General features: G+C 33.9%; 1 protein-coding gene across 9 annotated transcripts in view; it reads right to left on the reverse strand.

Annotated features, from left to right (window-relative positions):
- The window catches only part of LOC138179322 (dual 3',5'-cyclic-AMP and -GMP phosphodiesterase 11), a 140,503-nt gene that overhangs the window by 14,364 nt on the left and 100,472 nt on the right, over positions 1-25,667 (reverse strand). For 5 of the 9 annotated variants that reach the window (XM_069111983.1, XM_069111987.1, XM_069111988.1 and 2 more), the window contains one exon: positions 2,597-2,837. In XM_069111983.1, coding sequence (XP_068968084.1) covers positions 2,597-2,837 — 241 coding nt within the window. Of the gene's footprint in view, positions 1-2,596; positions 2,841-25,667 lie in introns of all 9 variants that reach the window. The other 4 variants (XR_011173017.1, XM_069111982.1, XM_069111990.1 and 1 more) reach the window with 1 other exon arrangement.

Here is a 25,667-nt window from a genome sequence, read left to right on the forward strand (position 1 = left end):
CATACGTTATACGGGTAACGGAAAACGCAATTTATAATACGCAATTTAGCTTCACAGGAGGTTCAGATAAAATGACAATTTAATTAATACAATTAAGTACGTATCCAAAAATAAATTGCATCCTTGATTCCATTCTACATTTTTATAGGAATATAATTATATATTATTTATATGTATTAAGAGCAATAATTCCATAGAAATTTTACACTAAAGTTAGACAAAAAAGAAAAAAATTCATAAATACAAAGTATCGTTTATTGTATCTAATATGTAGATGGAACTAATGTTACAAAAAAATGTTATAAAAAATTATGTAGGGTTACACATTTAGTGTTTTAAGGCTTTAAGATAATATCATATATTTTATGATTTCCAATTCATATTTTATGATTAATCATAAATATCATATATTTTACTCAACAAGTGATCATGAAATCTTATATTGAAAAAAAAAAATAAAATATAATGAATATAGTAAATTCTCAAAAGATTAAAGCAGGTAATTCTGATAACTGTAATCCAGTTATTGTTACTTTGCTTTTCTATCGGAATCTGACGGCCACTTTCAGTTTTTGACATAAGATGCCGCAACATTTCTTCTCGAATTCGGATAAAGCAACAAATTTTACGTATTACACTTATTTAAGCAACTAGAAAAATACTAAAGAGTATATTATAACAAATTACTGTCACTTTCTATAAATCTATGATCAATGCTAACGAATCCAAATTTAGATTAATATCAAACTAAAAGGTAAAACGAAAGTTACTTGGAATACATAGCTGCCAGTGTAAGACACGATGATGAATTGATAATATCACATGGAGCTACTTGAGTAATAAATAAGTTGGACAGTTACCAAGTATCGAAGGAAAATGTATAGCAGCAAAATATGTAGATTTATTGCGAGAAAATGTATTTGCATCTAATGAAAAATTCATAGAACACGGGATATATAAAAAGTATATGTATTAGCTGTGAAGATTGTTAAAAAAGTGATAGAAAGAAAAATGATATATCGTTGGTTGTTTGGCCATGCAGTATTCCAAACTGAAATGCTATTCAGTAATTACCGAGACGAATTAGATATGCAAATATCGGAAACAACTTGGTACCATTGCTTATTACTACTATTTAACAAAATTTACCATTATTATTTATCACCCCGGTAATTATTAAATGCAACTACATAACCGTCATTTTATCACGATTTTCTAACGCTGCGACTTCCTTTATGATAACCTTTACCTTCGATTCGAGCAAATATGTTGTTTGTTAATTTTGCTATTAGCCTGATATTCAATAAAATTATTTCCTTCGCTATTAATTCGAGGATTGAATATTTTTATTGTTATTATATTTATGTATTGAATATCGTATCAACCTTTGTTTGCATTTGTTTCCATACTTAATTTTATTACCCGTTCTTTTTCCCGTTATTTTATTCAAATGCAAAGTCTAATTAAATACCAACGAGATTCTACAAACGAATTGACTACAGTAGCAAGAAGACAATCAAGTACAATTCTTAGGTACATTCGTTACCAGCGTTATATTGGGTCGTAACATAAGTAAGTTCCGTTAAACTCAAGATTTTTCTTTATTTGACCGAATTTACTTGAAGGTTTCTTGTAGGCAACGCTGTAAACGCAAAAATTAAAACATGTTTTCTTTATCGTATAACGTCCTACATATCAATGGGAACACTGTGGTGCAGAATTTAAGAGCAATTTCTACTTGTAATAATAATGTTAAGTTTTAAAAAAGTACAAATTTCTAATAGTGTTAAAAATGGTGATATCACAGATACGTGCAACATCGCTTCTATACAAAACGATATAAATGCCATTAAGCGATGAACATGATCGAATACTAAATACTATCAATCTTATAATTCTTACTCGGAATATTATAAAATATGCTTTTGTAATAAAAATTTTGTAATAAATCTTGAAAAAATATATTTTTTGTTTTTATACAAGTTATCTAGGTACACAGAAGATCGGTACTTACCGTGCCAGCAAATTTAAATGAATGACACATTTGATTTTCTCTGCAACTAATAAATGACACATACAGACTTTTCTACAAATGCATTTCTTTTTCTGACGAATTTGGATTGTCGTACATTTAAGACTGTACAACGATCAGAACAAATTAAATTTCGAAAATGATATGAAGTCAAAGAAGATACTTCACTCTCCTATAAAATTCGATGTCTGCCACTTACACGGTTGCCTACGAGAAGTCCTCATTTATGTTACAACTCGATATACCTGGTGTTCCAAGATTAATTTAGATTTAATTCCACTTATACTGCGGAATAAATAAACGATGCAATTGGTGCATTTGATTAACAAAAAGGAATGCACTGTTACTGTTTGCAAAAGTATATTGTACAAAAGTACAAGGAATAAAACGTATCCTTCGGTGGACGTTATGGTGTACCATGTACCTGCTGTACTAGCAAACATATTAATAATAATAAGTCACCTTTATCTTTTAATAAAGACCTTTCATAGACGCAATGATCATCAACCCGATCTCAATATCGTAATAACGTATCTCAAACTATATGATCATTTTGATAATAACCTGAGAAAGTAGTCGTTGACGAAGTCGGGATGTTCGTCGAGCCAAGCCTCCATGCGGGCGTATTCCGGGTCGTAGACGGCGGAAGTCGAAGAATAGTAACCACCGGCGGACTTTCCATCTTGCACCTGTTGCAACGTACCCTGACCAGCCATAGCACTTTGCACCCCTTGCATCCCCTGCACACAAGGAGCTGCCGTCTCCGCCGTCATCCTCGGTTCTTCGATGCTCCGCAAGTGCAGGCCTACTTGACAAACCAACTATCATCGTTACGTATTCCTTTTTGCGTTTCGATTCTTAAACTAAAAAGCAAACTAAATTTCGAAAGCAGATTATTTCATCGGCGATTTCTTCGTTGGGAAACATTGCAAGAAATCAATGAAAGACACATCCTCTTGGCAAATAATGCAGGTTGAATGCGTTCGCGTGAACAAAATGAATGAAATAAAAAGAAACGAAATTAAAATATAAGCTTTCCCTATCGTATCGAAATTGTTATTCTCAGATTTTGTTTGCATACATTCAACGATGCAATTCTGTTTTCATACGGTAGATAGCTTGCCGAAGAAAACGTTGAAAGATACAGTGCATATAAAAAAGTAGAATAGAAGATTGCCGATGTAAAAATCCAATGTAAAATAAATACTAAATTGGTTTTAAATAAAAATCTTCGATTAAATTTTCATTTTATTTGTATTCGTTGTAGTACAATTTTTATTTCATACGCTTGTGAGGATCATTATATGTAAATATATCAAGTAAATTATCCTTCATAAGGAAAATAATAATTTCATCAATTCAAGAATAGAATACGATAGAATAATATGTCCTAATCTAAACACGAAATGGAAGACCAAAACTAATGTATGTATTAAAGATGAAATTGGGGAAAATTCGTCGTAATTTGACGTATTGAAAGGACTTTCGGAACTCGATATTGCCACTTTATTCCGCGACAAATAGGTTTTCCATAAATGTAGAGGGAAAAAGAAACAGAATAAAAAGAAAAAAGCGGCAGGTAATTGAATTGTCCCAAAAAACTTAAACCAAAGTCGAAGAGCAAATACAAGAAAAAGGAACCAAAAAAAGTTTAGAGTACATAAGGACATTTAAAAAAAACATGTTAAATCAAATTTAAATGTGTAAAAAATGGATTGTGAGAAATAATAATATAAATAATAATATAACGTTCTGGTGTAAATTCTATCTGGAAAACAATTTAGGTGAAACAATCACTGCTCATAGTAAATTATCAATTACATTGTATTATAAACAAAGAGTAAATAAAAGATAAAACATTTTTATATGTACAAAAAGATTGTCTCGAAGCCTCGCGATTTGGAAGTTTGCGCTACAAGAATTTCTTCTCGGCAAATACATTATTTATAATTTCGCATTATATTGCAATAACTCATTAATTAAAGTTACATAGACCTTTCTGCTTTAACGTGTTGCTCTACATGTGTAAGTATTAATTGATACAATAGAGAGATAAAGAAATTTTAATATGAATAAATGTAAATTTATGAATATTTTACAAAAGTACGTGATAAATTATATTTAAGATTATGCATGATAAATGCCTGTGTTGCTACGTGCAAATGCATATGATAAAAAATTCTGCCAAAATATAAACATCCGCGAACATGAATGTATGCACTCATAGAATGAGAAAGAGAAGAGGGAAGAGACAGAAAGACAGAGAGACAGAGAAACAGAGAAACAGAGAGACAGAGAGACAGAGAGACAGAGAGACAGAGAGACAGAGAGACAGAGAGAGAGAGAGACAGAGAGAGAGAGAGAGAGAAAGAGGGAAGGAGAAAGGTAAGTTAGTAAGTACCAGATTGAAATCTTTTTAATGCTGGCAATTAGCGTCCACAAATCCTTGGGACGATTTGCAACAGCGTGCACCACGCAAACTATCATACCACAAATGAATATATTTTATGAGAAACGAAACGTTGAGGTATGTTGGTATATTTACACATATTTACAAAGGATACATTGTTCGCAGTATACGTTTGTGAATTTCTTTCATACACAATAAATTTCGAATTATCAGACTCACGTGTTAATCGTTTTAAATAAAATTCCACACACAACCTGCTCGGTACAATGATTTGTTCAAGAAATCTTGACAGATGAAATTTACTTTTTAATTGTGGAATTGATTCAATAATACGTAGTAACTGCTATCATTACTCGCCAATTAATTAGTTTCGCGGTGTCAAAATGTCTAAAGGTGTTAAATGGTTTAAAGGACTCATAGGTAGTCTTGAACTCCCACACATTTTTAAATAGATCGTTAAATCGAAGTTAATATCCATATGCAGATTACACCGCAAATCTCACCTGTCAAAGTTATTTCAAAGTTACATAGAAGCAAATGTCTCTTTCTCTTCATGTTCTATGTGATTTTGATGTGAGAAACTGGTCTCTAGAACATAGTTAGAACAAATCTCACGCTCTGCGAATATTGTATCCTTTGTAATTATAGGTGTTCTAATAAGCAGGATGTCGATAACTTATTCTATTTAGGAGATATTCATTTGAAACAGGTTATGCAACTCATCGTGCATCGTTATAGACAACATCGTGGTCACTTTCTAAAACTTCCCATTAAGATTCTGAAGACTTACCCTATAGTCATCTTTAAAGAACAATAAGACTTATTTAGCTTATTCGCGAATTACACTTTTTATTAGAACAGAATCAACCAATCATAAATGAACAACCTCCTTAGAAACCAATTCGTAAATAAAAAATACACGAGAATTCTTCTCTCAGGTAATATATCACGTCACTCAGTTCTTTGCATTTCTACCACGTAACGTCATATCGTGTTGATTCCGACGCAATTAAATGCTGTTTAGAACGTAAGTACAAAACGCAATGAAAAAGGAACTTCAACCTTAATTTACCGTAAAATATGTTCATTGTTATACCTTAGAAATAAGAGATACTTGGAATAGATTTTATAACAACTGCCAAAATCACATAATTCGTAATCTTTCCCCTGAAAAATATTTAGAAATAGATATAATGTATTTTAATTTCCAGCAATTAATGAGGTATCAATTAGTACAACCTTGCACCTGTATTGTATGCCTTGTAACAAACAAGTATTTTCTTTCGTCATCTGATTTTACGTTACTTAGATCATAAATGAAAGTCGATAAAATTTCTGATAAAATTCGACAAAGCGTCTAGAATTTAATAGGATTTTCATACCATTCTTTTTACGATTAAAAGTTTGCAAGTTGCAAACTTCCACGAACATGGATACGCATTTTGTCGTAAAACAAGATTATGTACAGTGAAAGTAGAAAATATTCGTACACTCTTTAAAACGCAATAACTTTTCTAAAATTAGATCAAACGACTTGATGGTTTTTTTTTTTTTACAAATTAGAAGAATTAGTTTGCTAGACAACGAAGAAAAAAGTCACTTTTTACAGATTTTTTCAATCTAAACCTGTAATAAAAAATTTAAATAACACGTACTGTAGATATATTTCTCCTATTACACGCTGAAAACATCGAAATCGATTGATGTAGAAACAAGCGAAAGGCATCGAAAGGTGTAGATTTAGTAGATCGAAAGTTGTGAAAAGCTGCGGCTTTCACCATTTTTAGCCGTTTATAGCTCATAGCAACGTTAACCGATTTCGATAAAATTTTCTGTATGTAGATACATATGACCAACATAAAACGACAAAACGTACTTTTTAAATTTTCACTTATATTCCATAGACTCGGATAAGAAAATCAACTCAACTCAACTCAACTCAGAAACTCAAGTGGTTTAGTCCAATTTGTAAAAAGTTATTCTGTCTAAAAAAAAAAAAAAAAAAAAAAAAAAAAAAAAAAAAAAAAAAAAAAAAAAAAAAAAAAAAAAAAAAAAAAAAAAAAAAAAAGGAGCGTACGAATACTTTTTGAATATGTTTCCTCTGTTGTTTTCATGCGTCTTTGAAACTTAATTTCCATACGCTTCTGTTCCACTATATTTTCATACGCCAATATAAAAAAAAACATCTACCAAACAAAGTAAAACTCTTTTATGTTGCAATAAAATAAAAACGTGTCAACGTGCTTTCTTGTTTTCACGGCTTCTTACTCGTGATCCTTAAAATGTTTCCGATACAACGTATGGAGACATGACGGAGTTGCAGAAAGTTTCAAAGGCATTATTCCGAAATATCTCTGTCCTTCTGAGCATTTATTTTTTGAGCACAATTTTTTACAAGAATAATTGAAACGTTAATTGAGTATAAAAACTGAAACTGCTTGAGCAGTTTGCATGGGATTTTCCATTTTAATCCAGGGCTACAAGTATCTCTCATAGGTGAAAATCATAATAAAAGTATGATATAAGTAAATCATTGGCAATTATATCAGAAATTTACTTTAAACGCAACGAAAATATCGGTTGATTATGTCTTCCACTTCCGATCAAACTTCAGAACGGCGGCGAAGCTGGAAATGACATAAATGAGAGCTTAAAAGTATTTCGCATCTGCTTCAACGATCAAATGACAAACCTACGTTGGTCTAATAATTCTCAAAAAAATTGGAGAGTATTGGAAATCAAATCGGAATTTGATAGAATTTCTATAAACGCCCAAAGAAATAATTTTTCTTCAGAAATACTGTCATTACATATGTCATGTATTCACGTTATATTAATTACAACGGCTGGTGAAAGTACTCGAATACTTGTGGATATGTTTTGTGAATACGATACATTTTGAAATTCCATTGTCATCGAAACCACATCTAATTATCACGGTTATATTAGTAAAATTTTTAACGATCTCGAAAATATTTTTATATTATAAGTAAGATATATTTTACAGAAATGATGAAAGTATTTAAACGAGTAATCATCCACGATAATGATAAGTCTTGGTATCCACTAGATACGGTATCCACTAAGACTATCTTTAACACTCTTTATACGCTGACTATGGTGACTATTAATACTGTATATTACTGTTTTACTGGATGTAAGATTGCAGTAAATACTTTGCAACTTCTAAATATATTTTCAGATTAGATTCAAATTTTGGCAATATACGACTGGCAGTCGCGTCTCGTTATATTACTATTATTATGCTAATAAAATATTAAAATATTTTATACGACACGCACAACATGCACATACAAATTTTCTATAGTATGTATGTAGGTCTATATAAGTAAGATCAAACGCATAAAGTATTAATTAACCAAAATAAAGCGTTACAGAGCTTCTAGGCTACCTTTCGTTGATATTAATTTGCACACAGAAGTTTTTGTTATACGACGACCTCGTTAAATTGTCGAAAGAGCGACGAAGATGGAATATAAATTGTAAGATGGTAGTGCAGCAGCAATGCCGGAAATTCCGAGACGGCATGGCGTCGCGATTAAATTTATATTCATTTCACGATCAACTGACTCAACTTTTGAAACGTTCTGCGCTATCAACACAACCGTTACAAAAAAAGGCACAAATTATGATATACTAGAGGTTTGCATACAATTCTATGTGACGTCAGTTGTAATAATCTCCTGAAATTTTCTTTTTTTTCAAATTTATACTATTATGATTATATTCTAAATAGGAAAGTGAGGTAAATAAAACGATATTTGAAATTACACATTTTCGAGTACAATCTAATCTTCTACTACGAATATCTGAAATATAGCGAAATTTCCTAACTATCCACTTCGTAACTTAAAATTATTATTTCAAATTTTCACTTTTAATTTTAAGTATATATTGAGTACAGATACGGCAGGTTATTAGAAATTGCACGATAAACTCTATATTACGAATATCAAACACTTTTCAACTATTTGAAACTTAAATATTGAGATATTATGTAACTAATAATTACACAAGTTACATGTTTTGGCAATAACTCAAAAATATGTATATGTGCAGAATCTTTTTAGTTATGCATGAATCGTGAATACAAAAGTATTGACAACGGATTCAATTTACGATTCAAATATTTTATTTGCTTCATTTAAATATTTGTGATTGGCATATTGATAAATGCATAGTCGGCGAGAGCGCAGTTTCAGAATTTAGAACAGATATAAAGGAAATAGATATTTACTAACAAGGAGATGGCAAGAACTGCGCAATCTCGAAACAGTTGGCTGTATGTACATACTTCAAGTTGACGATAAAACAGCCCCAAAAATATCTGAGTATATAACTCTTTGTTTTCCAGAATAAACCCTTGTCGATTATATTTACTTTTGTTCAATCCGAAATTAGCTAAATTTAAGTATACTTGTCAAATCTTCAAAGTCGATTATCTCGAAAATAAAGCCTCGGATGACAAAATATTGTACCAAATCTTTTTTTTTTATTTTCTACATGTAGAATCACATCCTGCTCTGTTTTACTACGGTTAACCGTGCCATCCATATAAAGCACATAAAATAAACTGCAAAGAACCAGAAATACGACGTTGCGAACGCAACGATTCGTGTCTCTTCATGCTCAAGTATTATACGTAGGTACAATAAATTTTTATGACGTGATATGTGCCATAAAACAAAATCGGAGTATACGATATAAATTCGATACCGTCCTACAATGAGTCGCATGATTTTATAGTTAGGAAAATTTGGAAATCTTAACCAATTTAATACGAGCGAAGAAAGATCATTCGTTAACGTAAATAATATTACGTGCTCTACACAAGAATATAAAAAATGGCAATTTGATGGAAAAAATGTTCGATAAAAAAATATCTGGAAATAGGTATAACGGAAATATAACGTTCGGCTTATCAACATAAGTGAGTCAACACTCAGAATAATAGAAAATTATAGTACGCTTTTATGTGTCTATCAATCTTGAAATTTGCGTCAAACAAGGAACATGAAATTACCATCGTCCCGGCAGCCATGAACGTTGCGTCGCAAAGAAAACGAAAGAAAGAAAAGATACGATATCATAGTTGACAAGGTGATTTATGGCGCCATGAAACTAATCTCATGGCTTTTTAAGATATCGAAAAAGATTGCAAATAAACCGCGTTACTTTTTTCTATCGAACAACGCGAATAAAGAATATAGTTAAAATCGGGTAAGTGGCTAATACGATTTTACGAGTTATTAACTTCTAGTTCAACCGAATACGAGAAGCTGCTTACAGTAAAAAACGTTACTTACAACAGCAGATTCCCAACCCGCAAATTCCGAAAGTTATGAAACTTAGAGTATATGTAAAGAATATATAGGTATGTATTATGCATTTTTCCTCCTTCTTTTTTTTTTTTACTATCCAAATTTACCCTAAGGGAGTAAAATTGACCCCTGAGAATCCGGCCACTTCCCGCTTTTGCGATATAACTCGCGAACTGTAAAAGATAGAAAACAGGTTTTCAGGCAAAAGCTACTTCTGATTTTTTAGATCACGGATTAGCAGATATTGGATTAGGAGCTGATAAAGAATTTAACAAGAGTTATAAGGCAAAAGCAAAAAATATCCGGGTTTTCAGGTGTCAATTTCACCCTTAGAGTGAATTTGCGCAGCAAAAAAACAAGAGAAAATGCATAATATATACCTATATATCTTCTACTCTATCTCCAAAGTTTCATAACTTTTTAAATTTGTATATTAGCGATCTTCCCTTGCTACTTTCGCGGACTTCACTGACGTCCATTGGAAACATCGAGAAATAATCATTTCGTATAGGAGTTAGTATTCACGTCTGACATATGATAATAGCAATCGATATTGCATGTTCGTCAACAGTAGTAAAATATTTTACGATACTTTTATGCCCCCATGATATACGTACGTTTATATGACTCTTACTATACAATCCTATTATATATTTATATACTTGAAGATATTATTCTATATTATATATTTTAATATAATAAAATAAAACGCAACTATTTAGCACATAGAAATAAAATTTTTCTAGATAAATCTTCGAAACTGATATTGTAGAATATAGCCACACTCTTTGTTATGCTATATATCTATACACAGTCAGTAACTTTTCTATACATATTCAATTTGCAAATAGCTTAACAAACGTTAAGAATATCATTAAATTCGGTCGTGAATGGCTTTTAATTTCATTCATACACCTTTGCATATATATTCATATAATACACATTCTTATAAGTATCGAAATACCGAACATCGAATTACAAATATTTAGGTGAAAGTTATACATTGTTTTACGTGAAAAAAATGAAACCAAAATGTAGAATATGACTTTCTTCTATGACATTCTATTTTCGAGTAAAATTGATTCGAAATATTACGTCTTAATTACTTAATTACGTCTCGGCTTAAAGCATCTTGCTGTAGATTAATGTACTCTCTACTTACATTTATGTTTATTACGTTGGATAATGCGAAGCACAAAATGGGACACATTCAAGCATGATAAACTTTGTTCCAGATTAGAAACGGATGAGAACATTTTCTATACCGCTTAATATACAACTTTGATTTTAGAATTGACAACAATTCCTATAAACGCTTATGATACCGTCGCTTTGCTTCGATATTGGCACAACTGGAAACTTCGGAGGAGAGGCGTTTTAGACTTTACGAAGAAACGTCTGTCGGTTCAGCAACATTATAAGGCTGACTTAACGCAAGATACGCCACTACTCGCGAAAAGAACACAACGCTTCAGTTGTAGCGTTAGAAAATGACTGAAGATGAACACGTGTAGTTGTAAAACTAAGGCCATGTTGATAGCAGCACAAGTAAGTAATTTCGCCTACTGACGTATAGCTGATGGAATTATACATATACATACCGCTTTGCATGATAAAAGTAAAAACATAATATATACCTTCTATTCGATAAAAAAGAATTTGAAATACTTTAAGTTGTGCCACTATCAAAGCAAAACAGCGATATGTTCGATGTTTGTAATTCGTTAAAAGTACAATTTATCTATGGCCGGACATGAAATAGAGCGAAGCAAAGCAAAAAGCATTAACCATATTTAAGGCAATTTCTTCTCTATGAATAACTTTTATTTTATGTTTTTCATTTTTCATTTCCCGTAGAGCTATTTTTCTTTCCTGATCGTAGTGCCATTGTATCTGCACGCCGCGTATTTGCGAAACACACGAACGAACCACCTTTTATAAATATTAATTCTGTTACTTTTAAAGAGACGTAGAAATGTGATATTCGTATAAGTGTACATTGCAGTACTAAAAATGTCAATGAAACGGCAGTGCTACACATGGAAAATCGTAGCCCTCGATTGTGCGTGAACGAAGAAGGTACACCATTTCCTTAACGCTACCAGATCGTAACTCTTCATTTCGCGAGAGACTAGCCGGCGAAGCTGATGAAAACATTTCACGCAATAACTTGCGAAGATACGGGGGCCTGTACCGAACGAACCGACTTCATTTCTCCCTAAGATACATTAAACCGCAAACATTCGTAGAAAAAGGGAACCAACTTGATTTCGCGCCAGTTTAAATTAGCGCTATATCAAACGGCTGTGCGCGATTCCACGCGGCTAATCAGTGTATCAAGAATTCTTTTCTTGGTCTTCGATAATACAAAATCTTACGAGAGCGACATCATGGGAACAGATAGCATTAATCGAGTACGTACGATTTTACACGAGGAAGGTAATTATGAAGAACGATGTATCAACAATTGGGTACATTGTGAACTGTAGATAAAAAAGTAATGAAACTGTAGAGAAAATAGGTTACAAGATCACGATTAATCTTTCCACTGTTTGTTTCAAAGAAATTACACATTTAATGTAATCCACACAGGGTGTTTCAGAATCCTTAACTCGAAATCTAAAGCAGATATGATCTTACATGTGTGTATTTAAAAGTTAAAAAAATGCAAGTATGTAATACAAATACAATTTCTAAAGCTACGGATCGTTATACTTCAGCACTATTCGTTTAAAATATTACTTTCGATAATGAGGAAGTTATTAAATAAATATGTTTACGTATGCGTGTGTATATAAGTGTAATCCTATGCCAATGTACGTGGTAAAACTCGATTATTTTGAAAGGAAGATTTCTCCACCGCAAATTATCGTAATCTTTGTAAAGACTTGATATTTACATTAGTTTCGTAAGCCGATCATGTCGCCGAGCTATCGACAGGCAGCAAACTCGAGTTATGAAGGTGTGTGATTTGTGAGCAAGCTGAGAGTGCCCTTGGTAATTAAGTTGGTTGATTGGCTCTTGGAAGATCCACTTACCTGAGATGAACCACAAGACCTGTTTCTTGTGCGTAGGCACCTACGTACATGCGTATCGTCACAAAAATTCATCGTTGACGCATTCAAGATTCGACGAACGTTTTCCTAACAAAAAGGGTGCCATAGATACAGACCTAAAAGTTACACGACTTTCTCGACGTTTCCTTTCTATTTTATTCAATATTATACAACTTTTCAAAATCTACGTATCAACCTTAACGCTTGAAGAGTGATTAACGATTAAAATAAATACACTTGTTCCTAAGTTTCTTGTCGATACTTTCCCAAGATCCAACATATTCGTGCACTTTCACAATCGGTACTTTCCTCGATTCCCTAAAGTTGAAAGTTGCTTAAAATGAATTTAGTATAAGAGTGAACCTTTTACGTACTAAAAAAGAACAACATATCGATTACAAATGGGGGAATATATTTTGTACTAAAATTACTACTTCCACTTTTTTCGTGTCTCTTTCCTAAAAATTATTTAAATTTTGTGGAACAACAGTACGATCCTTTTTTTATTACCTGAACAATCTTATTTTTGTGGTACCAATTCACTTTTGCTATTAATTTTAAGCGACCTTTAACTGCGTTCAACATTTTTAACTAGGAAGAACCTTCTGGCTGCAAAACAGATTTTCAATCTATTTCGTGTGTCTTTCTAATTGTTATTATAAAATCAAGTTTTATACATCTTTTGAACATCTTAACGTTCAATTCTGCAAATTATTTTTTACAGCATTCAATAAAGCATGTACTTTCATACTTACAGTGTAATTACAGAAACTGCGCATTGACACACTGTACTTGTTGCACTGTATGTTACTATATCATTGTTGGTATATGTAGTTACAATATTATTATTCAATGTGAATATTATGGAATATATGCGGTTGATATGGTCAACGCATATATTGCTCCAAAATGATGGAGATTAATGGACGATTTAATTCAAATTTATGTCCCAATAAGTTTATTGTTTCTATAATCGAATTTGCGAGAATTTAAGATATAACCAAATAAATGTTTTAATTATCAATATGCACGTTCTTGATATCTCGTAATTGCAAGTATTTTAAATGGATGAAACTGAAAAACGTATGTAGATACGAACCGTTTTATCAGTGCAATTTCAGTAGCAGGGTATTAAATCAGTAATTTCACTATGCTTAATTACCAGTATGTTTGTTGGCATAACGAAAACTGTTTGTCACATTTTCTGAGGTTATTATGATTATCATTATCGCGAACAGAACATATTCTTTAGCAACGTGCCGTATGGATATGTAAAGGAACATAAGCGTTAACAATAACGAGTCCCGAAACCTCGCTAAAACCGATGGTAATGTCTATTGTTCCGTCGAATTCCATTGCAGTCGTAAACACTACCTTTCTTATAATGGCTACATCACACATGCAGTCCATATACGATAAGCACATCATAAGAGCGGTTACTTTCGTGATTCGATCGTTATTTAGCATTCGATCGTTTATTTAAACGATTATTTCTTATTCGATGCACGTCCAAAGTCATTTGGACACGCCAATATCGCAAAAGGAATTCTTTGAACTGCTCGCATGTTCTATTATACCTATCAGTTTACTTGTAAAGTTAATTCATTGTGATCGTTTAATCGTTATCGATATTTAATCAAAATTTCATTTATGTATTTGGATAAGAGATACGCTTCTGATAGCATATGTATATTAAAATTGAATTTAATTATAAGTGGTCTAAAATTCTGTATAAACGTTTCAAGAATTGTTTCAACCTCTAGAATATCTTTTACATATACATATCTTTTAATTATCTTCGAGTCTTTCGAATTTTCAGATGTGGACATTCGATAAATTGGTTTAACAATGTTGTGACCGTAGCGCAAAGACGTTTATTTCATTGGAGAAACATCGATAATAATTGCATAGATGCAACTGTCATTTGGAACAATATTTGGAGAATAAAATAAGTTTGAAAAATAATGGTAAGGTATTCAAAATATTAGTATGGAAATGAAGTATCTATATATTTTGAAGGCTACCATGGCCATTTATATGAAGAGAAATTATCTAAAAAGAATTTCATTTTATCCTGTTGTTCAGAATTTAAGCACACAGTTCTATTAATTACATAAACCTATAAAAATGATCATTTAGGATTTATTTCCTTATGTACACTCTTCTAGCCATTTATTTTAAGCACGTCATTCAATTAAGAGTTACTGTGTATACGTGCACCTAAAAGTCATATACATGTAAATACTCGTACATCGGTCTATAATATCAGCCTATCCTATTTCTGTTGTATCCTCGTTACTACCACTTCCGTATACCTCACAATGTTTTATTGTTACATTAGTATACCTATATTAATATTATATTACACATTTCTACGTTATAATAAAAAATTGTTAGAATAACTTTTTAAGAACAGATCTCTTTCCTTCATTTCCTGTTCCGCTACTAACGTCGTACAAATCAGTAACGACTTGAAAAAGATAAGCGAATTACGTTACCCTTAATTTTAATTGGAGTTAGAAACGGTTCGAGAATGTGAAAAAGAAAAGTACCAAAGACTCTGACTGCGCCGCGCTGAGAGAATCCCAAAAATTCCCTCGCGAAGAAAAAAGTGAATAGAAGAATAAGTTGTGTGCACTCGTTTTCTCCCTTGGACTGATACAAAGGTTACGAAGGTTTATTACCATGTCGCGGCATCCCCTCTCGGTGTAATCGGGATCCAAAGCTCGACGTTGCGAAGGATCATGAGGCGTGCTAACTCATCCGTGATGAGTTCTCAAGCGTTCAACGTTGAATTAGCATGGGACTTTTTGCAGTGGGAACAAACCAGCAACGTAGGAATTTTACCCGGTAAACCGTAGCCGTGTTTTTCCACAGGTTCCGTCGGCTCCGATTCGCGCTGTCGCATCGGGATTATTCCGTCCTTTTGTATTTTAACCTACAATATGTCCCCGACGAAATGCATCAACAGGAAAACGGTTGCATACAAGCAACGACTTCAAAATCTTAATTACGTTGTAATTCTTTATAGCGTCACGTAGCTTGTACAAGTTAAATACGTATCTTTTAAATCTCGCTATGTTTATCTATCGCTATATCATCGTGTTTTGTAATAGTCCGTTTGTAACGATTAGTGCTTTTCAGGCCTCCGATCGAAGTAAAAGATTGCGACAAATTGTCATTTTTATTCTTTTCAATGGACAAACAAAATTTCCGTTGCAGAGGGTTAAACTCCTCTCTGACCTATTTATAAAAATTGATTTATTCGAGCGTTGAAAGTAATTCGATCGGAATTAATGATAGATCTCGAGCCAGACGATAAACTATCGTGTAGTGTAATAATCACGCCTATTTCCATTGTTTCGTTCTTATCATTTGCAAAGGATTAAGCATATCGATGATCTTTACGAGTGAACGGACGAATATCTGAAAATATTTTGAAACCTATAATCGATAAAGATACTACGCTACGGCCAATGTTACGGAATTTAACGCCGATATTAATTTCTTTCTAACGTAGTGTTTTATACATACACATATACATACGTGCATCTACTTCAAAAGGCATCTAATACGTATCTAAATCACGTATCCAATACCAAAAACAGACATCGTCCTGCCTTGCCTTATATTATCATAACAACGATGTTTGGTTTCCACCGAATGACGCGATGTTGTTTGTAACATGCCGGCAAGAACAATAACCAGGATACTTTCGATCGTCGAAGCATTTGGCTTTGCTTCGACGCACCGAACCCCACCTTTTCCAGCACGTTTTGCATGTCCGTGCGTATGCTCTTTTCTTCTGCTGTCCCGCTGTCGCTCTTTTTCTTGTCTCTTTCTCTCTCTCTCTCTCTCTCTCTCACTCTCTCTCTCTCATTTTCTCCTTCTGTTAATATGTATACGGTCAGCCACGCGCAGTATACGCGTATGGATGTGAGCGGATGTTGCACATCAGAGAAAAACCGTGTGTCGTCACTGTCATACGACCATCAGGCAAGAACGATCTCTGTCATATGCCTCGTGTACAACATACACGAGTCCTCATCAATTTCACTCGAATCAAACATGATGCAATATCGACGATATGAGAGAAACGATAATTTATGATTAAAGTAGAGACATTCAGGCAGGTTAGCTCATAATTCACGATTATATATGTGGATTATTCCAGATTTGTACGAAGGAGACTATTTTCAATAAATATCATGATACATTGCGCGATCAACTGGTTTCTAAGTTACTTACGAATAAGCACATAAATTTAGTAAAATTCCAATGAAATTTACCGAATATTTTTCTATCATATGATCATGACGACAAAAAAAATGTACATATTTGAGCATGATTCAATCGAAGTTTCCTTTAAGATGTTATAAGAAAAGTAAAGAATGCGAAGGGGATTGTAATTTGGCGTCCAAGTTTATCCTATTTCCGTTTTATATCCGCTTATCCACACTTTGGTTTTTACGTATGAAGAAATTTGCAACAAGAAAAAAGAAAAATAATAAATCAATATGAAGCGACGTGATGATCGATGGATTGAAGCGAAGAACAATGAAAATGAACTTCGTATAGAGAGGAATTAAATTTCTTGCCATTGTCAGTGTTGTGTCGATTGACGGAATTGATGATCATTTTGAAATAGGATACATATTATGCGATAGACGATTACATTCGTTGTCAATCTACTTTTCTTTTGTATCACATACTAACTATAAATCCACTACCACTTCTGTCATATTTCGTATTGTTATCACTATAGCTTTCTGATCAATTTTCTATAATATTTTTTTTTTTATTATTTATACGTACAGAACAGACTGATAAGGTTTAGCCAAGAAAAAAGAGAACCAAATGCTTTATATCGTAGACTGTTATACAGCGTGTCCGAGATTTTTTCAGCCAAACGTTGTCGGTACATTCTATAAGTCAAGATAAGAAAAATCATCATGTAAGTGTAATTAACATAATACAAAATGGCGGTAATAAACGTGCGTTACTGCGAAACAAGGTATGAATTGGTTAAAAATATTTACATCTGGCAGTACAGTTAGAAGGTATCACGATAACTTCTCCACTCCAACTTGCACGAGTTATAAACGAGATCTTCAAAGAGTAACGAATTTTTTGTCGCTGTCAATCTTGACAGAAAATGGACTCGTTCAAGTATTATGATACTAGATGTAAATATCTCTAATCTATTCATATTTTGTCGACGTTATTGAACGTTATAAATCTTTAAAAATGGCACGTGTTTATATGACACTTTTTAGGAATATACCTTTAGAATAAACTTTTAGAATATACCGACATCTTTCAGCAGGGAAAACCCGGAACAGCCTGTATAATGGGAAATAGTTTGTTAATTTTCACACATTGTTACAACTCTCAACTCTCTTGTAACACGGCACTCTGAAAGCACAATTTCGATATAACATGGTGCAAAAATTGCGACAGCCCTCCTATAACACGGCTTCCATACAACGTGAAACGATTTAACCGTGTTATAGAAACAGTTGACTATATTTTACTAAAATTATGTAACTCTAACCGCGATTGTCTTGGCACACAAAAACAGCGGTATGTACCTATACTTCGTGCCAAATTTAATGCATTATTCAAGTCGCATTGTTTTTTATCAATCGATCTAGAAATGACTACAAATGGGTAAAACGTTTAATTAAAGCGGACTGCCGCAAGAAAACAGGATGTCTATTAGGACGAGCAAACTGGTTGCACAACTGAAGTTGCTTTCTGTATAGTAAGTTTCGCGGTTCTGCCGATTCAAAATAAACGTCCATTACCGTGCTACCTCATTATCACGCCATAACTAGAGTTCGTCTCCGTTAATAGTTTTGGAAATAATCCAGAATGGTATGTGGTAGAACAGACGAATAAATAGTTTTTGTACCATAATACTCGGTATGATAATTCGCTAGACACACATGTTTCTTACATAAAGTGCTTCAATTAATATTTTTATTTCGAGTCTGGAAAGAATATCGATTTGTTTCAACAGAAACTGGATACTTTACGATATTGGTTTGCCAAGTTTAAATTTTATGCGCGATTGAAGTTTTGCAAAGAGAAATCTATAGAAACAAAAAGAAAACAGTTTCTGAAGTTTTGTACTTCATTTTCTCTTCACCTAATCTAATCGATAGATCTTTCAATATGTTTACCACTATGTTGATTATATAAAAATTAATTTTTGTGTTAATTAATGATAAAAAAAAACTCGCAACGTATTTATACGCACAGGTAATGGAGCACATGAGAGAATGTATTGTTAAAAAAATGTTGCGCCCATCCATGTGAACCAGTTACACGTTCGCGTAAGGATAAAGGCACGTATGGAACGAAGCCAGTATAACCGATCGTTAACCATGATTACTGACGGAGACGCGCATTAGTTATAATTAATAGTACACGCCATTTTCTAGACACCACAGGTATGGACATGTCTCGCTGCAATCTTCGCATACTCGTATACTACGTATTGCCGCACAAAGCTCGTCGATCTTAATAAAGACAGATAGGACGACTGGTAATTTCGATAATACCAGATTAGAATGGGAATGGCTACGCATAAAATACAAGACAAGCTTTAGAGTGTACAGTGCGTAAAAACATTCGTTATTGAATGTGATAAAAAATCCTGTGCTTTTAACTTGATATTTTACGTACGCCTGCTTCTGTAAACAAAACTTATCTTTATTTTCAACAGTAGAAATATTATCCGAATCATTAAAATATCATATCTCTTGATACGTATGATTACCATTTTTCTGCTGTTTTCATTCCGCAATCCTCTTCCGGACATTTTCTTTTTATTTTCTTACAGCCACTGAAACGCGAACGTTTCGGATTAGAATCGGGATCTCCTTTGAAAAATTTATGATGTCATTTTTAACGTGCACGTACTACCGCATTGTCACTGAGAATAAGATGAATCGTTTCAGCAACTTCTGCAGCATTTTTATTCAACATATATGAAGCGTTTCGGAACATGTGGGATCAACTTCAGGGGCGGACAGAGCACACGAAAACAATGAAAAAGGTTCATGTTATAAGCACGTGTCCTATTTAAACTTGTTTCGAAGTCGTAGCCAGGTTTGCGTTACGATAATCTACGACAGCGTACCTTCATAGAAACTTGCTCGAAATGGCTACCTTTGCTTATATTATTCGACAGACATCCGGAATTATTGAAAGATTGCGAAATTCTTTGACACGACGACTACAAGCTTGCGTACGAACCAAGAGTGATCATTTCGAGCACCTTCTATGAGCACAAACTATCGCGGATTACTGTAACGCAAAAGTGGCTGTAACTTTGAAACACGATCAAATAGGGCACATGTTTATAGGAACCTTTCTCATTGTTCCTGTGTGCTTTGTCCACTCCTGAAACACGCTGTATCTACTGTATTTATCAATTACAAATTTATCTTTATATGTACCGACATATACTTTTTACTTTATTGCAATTAGAATGTTAAACAATTCAATGCTAATGCACACTTTTTGAAAGTAGATTCGAAAATTCGAAATAGCTATCATTTAGGAAGCTTTAAAATTGTACATTCCAAAACATATTAATCCACTTTTTGCTATTCATTAGGCTTTCCGTTTCATATGGAAAAGGTTCCCTCGGGGACGAACAGGCCATCGGGGACTTTGGGAAAATTCCTGGTGGGCGGGTAGAGATTTGGGATCGCTCTACATAGGATTTAATTAATGAATTAGAAATGGAGAGTCGACGATGTCGGCAATCTCCCGGTAAAAATTTTAATCCACCTCTGGCTTCCCTTATCGGTCATATTTTGTGCAGAATCTTTTACATAAAATGTACTGCCATCTATCTGATACTATTTATCAAACGAGTGATAACACTCGTTTCATCGTCGAAATTGTTAGACTGTCCGTCGATTGATCATCGATTGTTGGAGCACTGTTCTTGAATTACCGAATGATCGAACACGTTGATTGATACTCCTAAATATTTCTCGTTTCTAACTAACGACAACACCAACGAATGAATTATTCTTGACGACTACGTCGCTTGTGAACAAAATTTCTCAGACTGGAAGAAATTTCGTGAATTTTCCTCATGATCGCTAAATCGTTTGGTTGATTGCGTGGAATCCAAGCATTACCCGTTACCGCTAATGGTGACAGTGCCAGACGCATTATGGTGCTGCCGGTGTTGGGTGGCGAGGAACAGTAAGGTAGCAAACACGAACATGCGACCAAGCGGCCTTCATTCGCTGCGACTCGGCTTGGTGGCGCCAAGCTGACCTATCTGTTCCACCAGCCACGATTGCTCGGTTTGATTGCTTGACTTCCTCGAGAATAGCTGCTTGACTACGCAACGTTTATCTTCTTCGTTCGTCACCAACGTGGAATAACGAAACAGTGATCATTAAGTATTCTAATTTCCTGAAAACTTCCAGCAACCTTCCGATAGAGATACATGCGTATATCTCAACTGACGTTGCCGCGTGTTTCTAGCTGATATTTACGTTGTTTCTATCTTGGCCATGGTATTTTTGTGCAATATAGAAAGTTTAAATTTTAAAGGAAATTGTAATTGGAGCAGATCGATGAGTGAACCGCTCTGATTTCTATGCGTACGTATAGGGAAATAGTAATAGCAGAAACGAAACGTAGACGTAGACGTTCGCTTCATTATTCTTACACTTCTCATTATTTTGTTTCTTATCGCTAGTTCAATTAAACTGTTTTCGCAGTGACTTGTAGAAATAGACGTAAACAAATTTAAATACCCGCTCTCAGACCAAACGCAAGAACGCCTTCTTGAATGAGACTCGAGTAAACGAGTCGGTGAATCTTCAAGTAATTTTATGTAAAATTTCTGTTTTATTTCGAGAGAGCAATAAGATTTTTGACCAGCGTAATTCAAAAAATGATAAAAACAGTAACCTTATTTGCAAAATGAATCGTGAAAAAGTAACTCTCTACGATTAGCTTTGCTCGTCAATAATACGCTCTATTTTAACATAATTGTATTATGATCGGTTCGAATGTATTTTATTTTATTTACTTTTACATAATCCTCTCCTTTCGCACAAACTTTTGGACAAATTTCCAGTTTTTATAGTCGGTTACATAAAATATAAAATTTTCAACAACTACGTATATACTTTTGATCGGTTTGGTTCGAATATTTTGAAAGTAAGAACACAGTTCTTAACTCGATAAAATAAGTTCTTCAATCGAATTATTTTATTTTACATATTTTACATATTTTACTAAGCAAATGGTAGTTTCTACTACCGAATTTTAATCCGAGTTTTAAATTATAATTTTAATTTTGAAATGCTTCGCTTCTACTTTACTTGCGATGTTAGTTTACTTTCGTTATTCCTGTCTACGAATTCTTATCTTTCAATTCATTCTCACCTTCTCTATATCGTTTACATGAACATTTTCGATGAAAGATCGAAAGTGCAGAAAAAGACGATTCTACATAAACGACGAAGATTAAAAATTAATAAGAAAAGAATAACCGACGAACAGAGATACGCCACAAGTGAAAATGTACATTTAGGATAATGAAACTTTCATGGATGGATGTCTTCTAGTAAATGACTTGCAGTTTCGATCTTCGCACAAAGCATTCAAGTACGAAGTTCAATAGTTACTTGCCAACTATAGTAAGCGCAATCGTAATGGGAAGATAAACGAAAATCGACTCACTGTCAGTACTAAATTACGCTGGCGCCTGATAAGCATTTTCGACGAATAAACCGATTTTCATAAAAGCCGTTCATTTCTCTTTCCCTTCTTTCCTTTTTGTTTCGTTTTTGGCGTATGTAACTGTTTCGCAATAACAGGACTGCTCCTTTCGTACAATAGCGTACGCGAAACGATTACGATAATCGATCGGAAATCAGACCGATCTATCGCTGTGAGTACTTTCTATTTGATTACTTGATCGTGCGCGCTGTTTCCTCTAATCATCAGGTTTCATAATGCTACATAGCACAGCATAATTATTTCGAAAAATGATCGGCTACAAGCGATATGTATTGGCGTGGTAACATCGAGGTCGTGCAATAAATATCAGCATCAGCCTTGTTTTCCCTATCGTGTCATTCGATTTTTTGAGATAATTCATGTTTCCCACCGCTAAACTACGCTTCCGGGAAATACTCTTCCCTGCTGAAACTAGTACGTTATCGAAATTTTCACCCGTAACTGATAAGATGAGACCTTTCAGGAAATAATTTTTACGCTTATGATAATATGGAAAATACCCAATCTAACCCGTATTCCGTATAAATAGGACCAGTCGCGCGTGTATACAACTTAACTGCGTTATTTTTAATAAAGTAATTCCTATAGATCTTTGTACTATCTACAAGACAAAATGGACACCATAGATAGCAGCTCTGTGGGTAGCCTCGCTTAAAAACATATATTTTTCAATAGTACTCGTAACTTAGCCTAACTTTACCTATGTAGAATATACATATTTTTATTCATACACAGTTTTATGTATGCATCAAATATTTTTTCTCGGAATTACGTGTATCCTTTTCGTAGGGTGGCGATCGCTGACAATTTACAGGAAGACGATTATTGTTAAGAAGATGTCTTAAAGTATATGCCATTATTTTACATATCTCATTGACTGCAACCGAACGCATATTAATTATGTCGACGAGTAAAATGATATATTGTGTTCATGTTTGTATTAAATCAATTCTTCTGTAATTTCATTTGTGTGCTATACTATCGTTTCTTTCGTATCTATTCCCGTTTTCTCTGCAACATTTTATCATCGTCGTAAATTAAGATGTTGGAAGAAACAAGCAGAAGAGAATACAATCACGTTTCGTTCGTTCATTTCTAGAACGTTAACTTCTTAATCGATTCTGTACAATTTTTTGATAAAATGTATAATTCAGTTCAATACGAATGATCATCGAGAGAATATGGTCTGACGCTGAGAATGAACAGCAATGTCTATTATACATAGAAGGATGGTCTATCACGTTATATCGCTATACGACGAAATGAACCGATTCTCGTAGGCGACTGTACCAAATTCATCGCTGAAATGATAGTGCTCGGGGTAGTTGATGCATATTAACCGCGCAGGCACGGAATGGTAACCGGAGATACTTGGTGTTTATATTACCAATTAATTTCGAGTAGCATAATATGTAAGAACAGTAATTTCCCGTCTCGCGTAATGACTCCCGTTTGATAATATGTATTTCTACATTTATCTCTGAAACATCTAGTCTGACATAGCATTATTATTGCACGAAGATAATGAGCAAAGTAGGCGTCGTTATGTTGTTCAGAAGCAGAAAAAGATCTGACTGAGGCTGTTACGTACTGTTTAATGGCAACAACAAATTTTCGGAATACCTGTATATCATTCCAATGCACTTTTAGACAAAAAAAAAAAAAAAAAAAAAAGAAAAAATTTCATCGAAGAAGATACTCCGCGACTCCTGATTGTATCTGCATGTAATTCTTACTATTCGGGACTGTTCGTTCAAACGCGTTCCAACATCTTCAAACATCATATCGTATCAGAAAACCGGTATATACCAAAACCTATCTAACATACCTGAGCACATTGAATACGTTTATACACCGGCTATACACCGTTAGCCACAAACATTAGTATTATAACGAAATAAAAGATGCTTATTGGTCGTATTTAATTGCACAAAAACGTTTGTTTGAACGATCCTGTGTCGCTACGGCTTTATATCCGGAGGAATAGTAGACACGTATAATCGAATTTCGTCGCTCGAACAAAGGAATGGTTTCCGCCGGTTTGGATCTGCGACGGCGCATGATTTCACTGACAGTGACAATGCGTGGTTCGGTTGGTAGCGATGGTTGGATATCGAAGAACAGTAAGCCAGCAACAAGAGCATGCAACCGACCGGCCTTCACTCGGCTTGCCTCGGCCTGGTGGCGCCAAGCTGACCTATCTGTTTTCACCAACACACAACTTGCCTTTGCACATCGGCTTGCCTTGCTCGACTGGCTGCTTCGCAGGAAAGTGCAGACGTGCTCGCGCAACCATGTTTTTCTCTATATATCGTACGTCCGCTCTCACGTGTGCGTGCTTCAAACGATTCGAGCGCGATGCGCCTCGTAATCGCACCAACCTCAGTATCGCCAACTTTTTTTTCTCGATCTGCACAAGGTCCATCAATTACCTCCTATACTCTCTGTGTCGTTCATCCGAGAATGATTTTCGCGCGAGCTTCCTCCGAACTCGTGACATTCTTTTTAGCCGCGTTTCTTCTCACCCAACCCCCCGCTCTTTTTTTCTTTTTTCTTTTAAAACCGATAAACATCCGAGTATCTCTAACCTCGTTGCACTGTTATCGATTCGATATTTTTTCTACTCTTTAACATATATGGAGAGTGACATGTTAAATCGTCAATATGTTACATTCGACACGCGATCAAGAAAAATTGCAACTTTTTATAAAATGTTTCTCAAAACATGTTCTTACTAGATGTGCATCAAAGATTATTTATATAATATATGAATGTTGATACGAATGAAACGTTGGTTATCGTCGTAATATCGAACATAATATTATTGTTTTCTATAGGACTTCGGTAAGGAGTAAGAAACGAACTTAGTATCCCAATCAGCGGAAGTCCATGTCTTATGAATTTTCACAGATAAGGGCGGGAAGATAAATATTTTACAAGCATTTCATATTATCGATAAGTGGTAAAATGTCATTACCGGATATATTTCGCAACAACAACAAGGCTTTACATACTTTACCGTTACAACGCACAAGCTGATC

This window comes from Bombus flavifrons, chromosome 4 (genome assembly GCF_040668555.2).
Source record: "Bombus flavifrons isolate JBK064 chromosome 4, iyBomFlav1_principal, whole genome shotgun sequence".
NCBI classification, from domain to species: Eukaryota; Metazoa; Arthropoda; class Insecta; order Hymenoptera; family Apidae; genus Bombus; species Bombus flavifrons.